The following is a 10,336-nucleotide window of genomic DNA, read 5'->3' on the forward strand; positions in this document are numbered from 1 at the left end:
GGAACGTCCTGTGGACTTTACCTGTGAACTTCTGTGGCATTGAACTTTTCCGTTTGGCAACATTGCTGGCAAGCCTGTCGAGCAACATCGCACGTTCGCTGCCCATATGAGACCGAGTTCCGTGACTCTCCTCTGTGTGAAGAAGAGGTGAGTCAATATATTTGTGTTGACTGTACAGTGTCCACCTGTGTTTGTACTTACATTGTACTTATTTTCATAAAAACATGTAGATGTAAAAGCTGCGTCTGTACAAGTGAGATACTACAGAGAGCACAAACTCTGTTGACCTCATTTTCTGCTGCTTTTTTGACTCCATCAACAGGAGGAGAGGACACCACAGGATGAGGATGTACTTCCTCATCATCACAACATCAGGGCAAAAACCTGGCCACAGAAGGGTTTTGGGTGGGTGGGGGTGGGGCCTGAGGGGGTTGGACTGTTGAGCAACAACATTTGTCCCAAATCCAGTGCTGGTGGAGGTTCTTATATAAATGAGACTGAACACCACAGAAACCACACCACCTATTTAAATGTAATTACAGCCATCAGCTTGTTAGGCTAATCAGGCTGTAACGACAGGTTCTGTCAGCAGCAGGTTTTTAGAAAGGTGGATGTTTCAAACTTACATTTAGTTGTGTTCCCCTGTCAAAGGTAGAAGTGTCAAGTTGTGTTTTATTTTGGTATTTATTATGGTCAGTTCATTCAAGTATTTAACTACAGTTATGGTATAGTAGTTATCTTACCATTAATGACTTCTTTTTCTGTTCTACACTTTGGAAGAAGGATTATTTTTAAGAGTATATGTTTGTATACTCTGGTTGGTTATCTGTAAAATACACCTTCCTGCTTGTGCAGCAGTGACATTCAGCTATTTTTCACAGTACGACCTACACTGTGTTCTTAGGGACAACAGTGCAGTGTCTGAGCGTCAACTGTAAAAAACTGAAGTTACTGAGTGAACAAATAATAAGACCAATGAGTCAGTACAAATGATTACAGATTCTGCTGCAGATAAACAGTTCCAGCTATTGAAGATGTTTTTCATGTTAAGAAGTGTCATTTAGTGTGTGTGCGCGTGTGTGTGCGCACGCCTGCACGTGCAGAGCCACAGCTGCTCACCTCTGTCTGCAGGACCTCTGCTCTGAATGTATACATGGCATCTCTCTCTGTGTTCCTCCAGCGAGCTTCGCTGCTTGTAACTGCGACTGCAGTGCGTGCACTTGAAGGGCTTCTCAACTGTGAGCAGAGAGTTTCAGTTAAAGACTGCAGACATGAAAGACCTGAGTGGCACACAGATAGTCATTGCATGATTTCCTTCAGCAGAACAGAAGATGAGTAGTGTGTTGTGAGTCTACAAGTAAAACATGTGAACTAAAAATATGTGAGTGAGTTTCCACTGGTGTGTAACAATATGAGCCAACAGCCCAGGTGTTACTGGAAGCAGTGTGCAGGCTGAGCCTCCCAGACGATTCGAAATTCACACTAGCAAACATGAGTGCACACTAGTGGTGACTGTTCTAGGACAGCAAAGGAACTCTCTAGCATTCTCTAAAACAATCAAAAATCTACTGTGTATTTTTACATTTCATTTACAAAAGTTCATTTACAAACAATGACAAATGTTCATTCGGAATCAGCCTGTGTCAGTGTCAGTCCATCCTGAGTGAGCTTTGGAGACAAACTGCAGCACACACACCGTCAGCCTGAGTTCTAGTTTCACCAAATCTCCTGAATCATAACATTCCACCATCAACTCCCAGTATGTGTTTGTAGGTGCTTCAACCTCAGGTCAGGGGCCCGGCTTGTGTCAGAGCAGCCTGACTGAGATCAGGACATTCAGTCTACAACTGACAGTCTGACTGACACAACAGTCAAATGGATTGTTCAGGACTGTAGAGTGATTAATATTGTTGAGGACAATGACTGAATTCACAAAGAAACTCTCCACACGTTCTACCAGACACCGTCCAGATGAACAGTAATGACCAACTCTATGGAGAGACAGTTTGACTGAGACTGTTGGAGATTTTCATGGACATTTTTACAGATTAATAATTCCATCATTTGAATTAGTCACAGATGTTGGTCTGACTTATACAAAAAAGTTTGTCATATTCAGAAATGTTAATTTATCCTAATTAATCACATCTAATGATGATTATGAGTTTCTATGTAAATAAAGGTTTGAGCCTTTTCCTACTTTAGTTGTGTGAAAAGACTGTCTTTCCCTGTTTTCCTTTTTTTTTCCTTTTCACTGTACATTTCTATTGTGGATAATTTTATTCATATTTAAATGAATACGCCTAAAACAGGTCTTATCCTGTATCACAGACCAGTGACTGGAAGTACAAGAATCAGAATGGAGTCGATGAGACTGCAAGACTCCGAGAATCAGTGTGAATTTGAACTTTTGGTCTACTAAGGTGAGCCCAGACTGCAACTACAAAATTGCTAAATGAGTCAAATTTAAAGTCATGAAGACAGGCGAGTGTTCGCAAAGACCTAAAATGTGTCCTGGTCATAACAGCTATCTCGAAGTCAGTTTGGGGTCAGTTTAACAATAAGACTGTCAGTGTAAATGGGACTGTCGTGCCGTGTGAGATGTTGCTACCAGAGTGGGTGCGCAGGTGTCCGCTCAGAGCATCACGGCGGCGGCAGGCGTAGCTGCACATGGGACATTTGAAAGGTTTCTCTCCTGAGTGTAATTTGATGTGGCGGAGCAGGTTTCCCTTCTGAGTGAAGGAGGCTCCGCACTGAGAGCAATGGAACGGCCTCTCACCTGAAGGAGGGAAGGGATGAAAGAAGGATCAGAAAACATGCATGAACAAAAACATTTGTTTCTATGAGGAATAAGAGATAAACGTCCTACATAGTCTCAATAACATATTCTAGGTAAAAACAGACCATCTGAGTCACTCTGATTGTGGGGTTGGAAAAGTTACATTTTCTGTGTATCTGTGTAAACTCTTAAGCAGAGTCACATACATGACAGGTTGAGTGCGACAATGATGTTGTTAGTTATTACGAAAACCACCCAGAGAGTGTATGAGTGTGAGGACTGACTACAAATTAACCAGATGTGCGTCACATCTGAATGATGACAAAACTATGTGACTTTATCTGCACATACAATATAAAGTCACGAACTGTACCACTTGCTAACTTGCATGTTACTGCTCCCTGTTACCAAGTAGAGCATCGCAACCTCATCGATGCGAGATCCGAACCTTATCAATGGTGTGATCATTGCACAACTGCTGCTGTGTTTGAGGTCAGGGCTGTTGGCTTACCCGTGTGGCTGCGTTTGTGCACAAGCAGGACGTTGATGCTGACGCAGGACAGGCCACAGATGTCACAGTTTAGTTTGCCTGTGGCCTGAACACGAGGACCTGTAGCTCCGGGTGTGTGAGGCCCCTCTGCAGACTCTGCTGCTGCTGCGTGGGCGTCCTGCAGTATTGCGCTCTCGTACTTAGAGTAGTACGAGAGCGACAGGTCTTGTGGCTCGTTCAGTGTGTCCTCCTCTTCATCGCCTTTCTTTTGCTCCTCATCATCCTCCTCTGTCCTCTCCTCTTCGAACCTTTCCTCCATACCATCCTCACTGGCCCCCTCTGTCTCCTCTTCCTTCAGCAGAACCTCTCGCTCTTTCTCAACCTTGTAATACAGCTCATTATCTTCTATGTCCTCTGTCTCTGTCTTTATCATACCTGAGGGGGGAGAAGGGTAAAACTGTGAACTGACTCCATGATTTAGTGAGGATGAGGGTCAGGTGGTAGAGCTCCTAAAAGCTAAAATGTTTCATCCTTGGACCCACTTGTCTCCTACATAGAGTCGTCCCATGCCTTCACAGAAGAATAGAGAGTTACACAGTTGTGGCTCAATAGGGATACTAAGTGGACAGTTAAGTTTAGCTGTGGGCAAAATATTCACCAGAAAATGACTAGCCTGAAAAACTATTGGCTGGATTTGGCCAACAAGCTCATGAACCAGTTCAAACGTGTCCTGGAGGATCATACCTAAACACTTGGCCCAAAGCTGTTACATAAAGCAGCAGTTAATTCTGGTTTTCTCTGGGGTCAGACATGGACACTCTTTCTAGACATTTGGTGTGTGGACTGTACAGTGAGGTAAAGTGTAACTCAGGTAAAGATGTTATTTTTGTTGTTTGGCTACAAATGGTGTCATGACGTGACCTACCTTTATCTGAACAAGCTTAATGAAAAGCCACTCTGGCCAGAAAGAGACACAGTCATGTCTGTGTTTACATTAATAGTCTGTGGTTTATTATTTGTTTTTGTGCGTCTCCTAAACGTGGGCTGCTTAATTTGGACTAGTGCATAGTGTCACGAAGACATTTAGAAGATGTGTGCTTCAGATAAGAGAGGGGTGTTTCCTCTCAACACACCAAAGACTAAAACCAAGCCAGTAGACAGAGATAGACAGCAGCAGGCGACGGTGTGATTCAAAAATCAACTCAAGACTAGTTTTTTTTTTGTCAGAACTAGTTTTTACTTCAGACATTTAAAATTGCCAACAGCAATAACCGTGTCTGGAAAAGGCAAACACAGAACAAACTAGTCCAGTTATATCAATAGGTTAGCCAAAAGTACAGCAAAATCAGCTAATCATAATTTAGAATTAAATAGGTGTTATCCACAAAAAGATAAAGATAAAAAATCCAAGTAGAAAGAAGCTCAGAAAGATATAAAGATCTGCTAAGAAGTTAAGTTAAATGTCTAATCACATACATTTAGACAATCAAACACTGATAGAACTGACCCCCACCTCCAAAAAACCCCCAAAACAAACTAAGCCAGCTTCTTGGTTAACTTTATTTTTTTTCAATATTCTGCAACAGGTTTTAAAAGGTTTGCCAGGACTGTGTCCTCAGCTAAGTACTAGTTATTGGCCTAACATTTTGTGCCTATGACATTTCTGTACAAGGTTATTTAAAAAAAATCTGTCCAGAAAACAAATGGCTTTATTTTATTGACATTGCCAAATTAAAAAAAAACTACAAAATAGCTCTTTGTATTTTTTCTTTTATATTTTGTTATATATTATACTTTTAGTCTAAAATTTCACAAGAAAAGTAGTAGACCATGGGTAATTGTTCATTCACCCCTGACAAACGGTTTGGAGACCCTTAGACTAAACTGCAGATGCATGAAGAAAACAGAGCCTCTGTCTTGAGGTCTGGTCTGTAGGACATCTCACCCAGCCACATGTTGGGTGTCAAGCAGACCTCTCTGTGCTCAGCCCATCCAGAAACCACACTGTGGTCATGGTGGTGACTGGTGATGAGCTGAAAAGCAGCACCTCAAAGTGTGGGAAGCGCGCAGAGGTGCTATGAAAACTTTGCACGCACATAAAGAGCGAGATCCGAAAGGCTCGATTTAGAGTCCAATGCTGAGAGCAGTGAACCGCAGGCTGAGCCTCACATGCTGAGAGAACAGGCTTTAGGAAGTGCACCAGTTACTACTGACTAGGGAAGCCGTCTTGATGCCAAAGCTGTTGAGATGAGTCAAAAAGTTTCAACTCTGAAGATATCATGTGTTTAACAGCAGAGTGGTTCACCCTGGGAGAGGCAAAACCACACAGCAGAGAAGCACGGCTTCTGTGTGTTGTTGATTTAGTTAGAATAATATGAATAATATTACAGTTCACAATTCTAAGAATTTATGACCTGGATGATGTTCACATTTCAATAACCCAACATAAGGCTTGGACAATCTCATATTTTGGCCGCTGGATTTAGCGAAAAGCAGGCAATAATAGCTTTAATATTTAAAATAGCTTAAAATTAACTAAAAGTAATCTACAGTAAGAAGAGTTACCTTAAGAAAACCAAAAATATAGTTGATAAAGATTATTAAAGAAACTAACAAAAGGCATAGTTAATAGCTGTCAGAGTTAGTGAAATACAGAATAATAATAATAATATTAGAGTCAGCAAACAAATAAGTACGGAAAAAATAAGCCTCGACCATACACAGAAGTTTGTTAAAGGATAAATAAATAAATAAATAAATAAATAAAACTCAACTCAAAAGAGACGATTTAAAGTGAAAATAGTTCAAACTTGGCCTCGTGGCTAAAAGATAAATTAGGGAAGATCAGACAGAGGTAAACAAAGGTACACAACCACATGAAAGGACACAGGGAAAGACTTCTCTCTGTGGTGCAAGTGAGACCCGTATGGATTCATCCTACCTTCAGTCAGATGAAGTCGATTCTCAGTGAATGGAGTCTTTCCCCCTTTCTCCTCTTCTTCCTCCTGTGTCCGGACATCTGCACTGCCAACATCTGAAAGTTTGACATAATCTCTCAGCGTTTTATCTCATTTCTCCTTCCAACTTTAGGTTTAATGTTAATGATGATGAATGTGGCAATATTTAAAATTTAAAAATTAGGCGAGGTTGAAACTCACCCATTTCATCTTCTTCTGAAGATTTTATTTCAAGATGATTGTCTGCATTCATAATTTGAACAAACAGATCTGTGGATAGACACGAGTATCATTTGGTCAATCACCTCCACCAATCATCTCAGCAGGCTGGCGTCAGCTCTTTCTTCTCTAAATGTAATTTTATAGAAAAACTGTACATTTTGATTCAAATGGACTACATGTTCAGTCTGCCTGATCCGGAGGTAGTTATCGGTTCCTTATGCCCTTGGAAAATATGATTTTAAGAGTAGTTTGTAGTGTTTCAATTTAAGCAAATGTAGTAAAACACAATAAGATTTTTTTTTAGCTTTTTATTGCTAGGTCTAGATTTATTCCATTTTGTAGACCCTTTTGGCTAACATGTAACTTTTACTAGATATTTGTATTATTTAAGGTTTAAGGTTGCCACATCTGTGGCTAATTTCTAGAAATATTTTAAGATTACGTTTTAGGTTGTTGTTGTTTTTTTGACAATTAAGGATTTATTTATTTATTTTATTTATTTCTAGCTCTTTCCAGGTTTTCTTTATGCCTATTTGGATCTTTCTTTAACTGACTAACTAACTGAGGTTTTTCTTACAGTTTTTGTTGATTTGGTTTCTAAAAACCCAGTTCTTTTTGGCTAAATGTCAACCACCTCAGATTACCTGATTACCTGACTGCGTATTGCTTATATTTTACATTTACATACTTTTGCCTTAGACCAATTCAGGGACAAATATCTTTTCCCCCCAAATAAATCTATCTGATTTCTACCCTTGCTATAAGTTAAATTCAGTTTTACACTGCTGGACTACTATAAATGTTTTTATTTTTTTCTACCACTTCTACAAAGCTTATAAAGAAACAGGAGGGACTGTGACCTAAAACGTGCATGTTCCTGTTGTAGTCAGAAATATTCATCCACGGTTGATTGCTCGACCACATATCTACATTTAACCTTATGAGAAAGAAACACATGCATTTCCTGTCGGGTCTATGCAAAGGATCAAGTGTAGAAAATGTTTCCATTTAACGAACCAATGAGGCAGCTGCTGAAGGTTTTCTGAAGATAAACTGAAAATAAGGAGCTACACGTGTCTAACTACCGCTTTAGAAACTCTCCAGTCACACATTTCAGTCAAATTGCATCAAATGTTTTGTGATAATAAAGGTTAAAGTGTTAAGTTACCCAGGTACGGTTTCTGTACATTAGAAGCTCTAACTTAAAATATTAGTTTAGTTTTTACATGGTCACAATCAGACAGAAAAGACAACATTGTCACTTCATTAGGTTCAATATAATTCCATGGACCAACTTCATTAGGTGTCACTTGGTCCATGGAATTAGAAGTTAACAGTCTTCTGATGTGTGATGACGGGCTCTTACCTTCTTTGTGTCGAGCATCTAGAGGTGAAGCTCTCTCTCACGTTGTAAGATCCCACGCCCAGGCTTTGGACCTTCTCTAATATGGAATAAGCAACGTCACGGCGGTGAATTTTGGAGAGATCCCTTAAAGAAACAGGAACCCACGGTGACGGTGGAGCAACAAGAACCAAAGTGGACTCACCAAGCAGAACATCACTAAATATTTGCATTATTCCCTACTTTTTTCATGTTCAGTCACTTAAAGCATCTTCACTAAAGCAAATCATATGGCACCACTGTCACCAGTGCACAGTGTATATGAGTCTTAGCCAGGAAGTGATGATGGTTGTGATGGTTTGATGTCAGCTCAGACAATTGCAACATATTCTATTTGAGGAGTTAGGACTCCATCTTGTGGTAAAAGCTAACAGCAAATTTTAATTCCAAAACAGTTCTTGGCTAGCTGCCCTCGTTCACAAATTGACTACAACAAAATTTCTGTCTTCTTTAAACACATTTCCTGTTTACTGTCATTGTTCCACTGACCATCTTCACGTCCTTGGTGATTATTTTTATAAATCACCTCTGAATCTGAACATCCTTCCCAGCTGTATCACTAAGTCATGTTCTCCTCCCTTGCTCTCTTTGTCTTAACCTCAAAGCACAACAGTATTCCATTGTCATTCTTGCCTTTCTATTAGACTTTTTCTGACTTTCCTTGAGTTTTCTCTTGTTCCAAAGAGAACTCCCCACCTTCTTGCCAGTTTTCCTCACAACACTTCTTAAAACCCCTCCTTCTTGACTTTTCTTGGTTCTAGCTTTACTCTTTTTTTCTTCCTTCCTAAACTCTGTCAACAGGACTACAAAAGCTTTAAGCAAGGTGGTAAAGCTAATCGTTTTTCCCCAAAAATTTAAAAAAAAAGTTTTGTTGACTGACAAACAGTGTTGCAGTTGATCTGACAGTATATTTTCTATCCTTCAGCAACATGGAAAATGGATGTTCATTAATTCATCTTCTTCCACTTAATCCTTTTAAGGGTCAAGTGTCAGAGCTCAAGGCAGAGGTCGGGGGTTCCACCCTGAAGAGTTAACAAAGAAAAACAACCATTCACGCTCACATTCACACCTATGGTGACTGAACAATAACCTGGTCTATCATGTTTTTAGACTGTTACAAACTCCTTGTAACAACAAGGAGTTGGACGGAGTACATGAAGAAATCCCAGACAAACTGGTGTGTGTGTTCTGTCTCCCTGCAATTTCCATGCAGGAAGACTGAATCAGTGAACTGCTGATCTTCTTGCTGTAAAGCCAAAGCACCAATCACTTTTCCATTGTATGGCCAACTCTTCTTTATCCAAACAGGATTTACAGATGCAGAGGGGATTCTAAACCAAAATAGTGAATTTTGGTTTAGTGAAATTTGTGTAAGAAGCATCGCTTCTTCATTTGCAATATGGGAATTTGGGAATACTTGGCCTTCCTTAGGATTTTGTAGATCAAACGTCCCTTTTATACACTTTGCTGTATTACTGGTGCTTAAAGTGCATGCTAACAAAAACTATCACTTTTTTTGAGTGCGATCTATGGTGGAGCTGTAAGACGCAGTTAGGGCAGTGGGTCCCAAACATTTTCTGCAGGGCCCCTCCTTTAGAAAGGACTATTGTTGCGCTCACCCTTTGCGCTCAACAGCTTTGCTGCCAAAAAATCCAGTAGATTTTATCTGTTAACAGTTATTCTTTTAAATTCAAATTAATTTGTCTTGTCAAAACCCCTATAAACCTTTAGGTGAGTCAAAACCAGGAACATGCAGAAACTACCCTTATGTTTAAACAAATAATCACATTTCATAAGGGTAACATCCTGTGCTCTTTATATCCCAACTAAACGTTGTGAATGAAGTTGTATTTATTTTTTCATAAAGGTTAAGAGTGGTTTAATATAATCCCTGGCACTGACTCGCCTTAGCTTATAGTTAAGAATTTACTGGACTCTTATGGAAGAGTAAACTGAAGAACAATTGCAGCTGCTAGTTACTTTATAGTTTTCAATGAAAAGTGGGGAAGAGTGACGAAGAGTGACAAACAGCGAGGAGCCTCACAATCTCAGTCATGCCCACCTGAGTGGGTACAAAACCCTGTAAGGTCTGGCTGCTGCCCACAGCTTGCCTATGGCAACCAGCCACCAGTTACACAAAGACATTACAATACATGCTGGGTTTCCATGGTAAAATTGGAGCCAAGGAACAAAGGGGGAGAAAACAAGATGTTGACCAATAAAGGCCATGATTCAAAACCTCACAAGCTGAGTGCAGAGAATATCTGCACACGCAGCAAAAAAACAACCAGGCAACACGCAGATTTGACAGACTCTTTCTTCCACACTCAGGAAACACGCACAGGTACAATGAACACTCTTAGTTTGCTGTGTTGTTAAAGCTTTCTTGTGGTTTTTAAAAACCTCTGGGGGCTGGGCAGCAGAAAGGGGGGGGTGGGGGGGTTCAACACTGTCCATTTGCCTTTTATAACGGCTCTTCCCATCTT

General features: G+C 40.2%; 1 protein-coding gene across 2 annotated transcripts in view; it reads right to left on the minus strand.

Annotated features, from left to right (window-relative positions):
* Positions 1–10,336, minus strand: part of LOC103384265 (zinc finger protein Aiolos-like) — a 33,786-nt gene that overhangs the window by 2,362 nt on the left and 21,088 nt on the right. The window contains exons 1-8 of one of the 2 annotated variants that reach the window (XM_017035206.2): positions 8,034–8,050; positions 7,815–7,937; positions 6,428–6,496; positions 6,211–6,303; positions 3,291–3,704; positions 2,612–2,779; positions 1,120–1,236; positions 22–132 (exon numbers count right to left, since the gene is read on the minus strand). In XM_017035206.2, the coding sequence (XP_016890695.1) occupies positions 22–132; positions 1,120–1,236; positions 2,612–2,779; positions 3,291–3,704; positions 6,211–6,303; positions 6,428–6,479 (955 nt within the window). In that variant the 5' untranslated portion in view covers positions 6,480–6,496; positions 7,815–7,937; positions 8,034–8,050. Of the gene's footprint in view, positions 1–21; positions 133–1,119; positions 1,237–2,611; positions 2,780–3,290; positions 3,705–6,210; positions 6,304–6,427; positions 6,497–7,814; positions 7,938–8,033; positions 8,051–10,336 lie in introns of those variants that run through there. The other variant, XM_008317723.3, reaches the window with a different exon arrangement.

Source organism: Cynoglossus semilaevis, chromosome 9 (genome assembly GCF_000523025.1).
Source record: "Cynoglossus semilaevis isolate Cse_v1.0 chromosome 9, Cse_v1.0, whole genome shotgun sequence".
NCBI classification, from domain to species: domain Eukaryota; kingdom Metazoa; phylum Chordata; class Actinopteri; order Pleuronectiformes; family Cynoglossidae; genus Cynoglossus; species Cynoglossus semilaevis.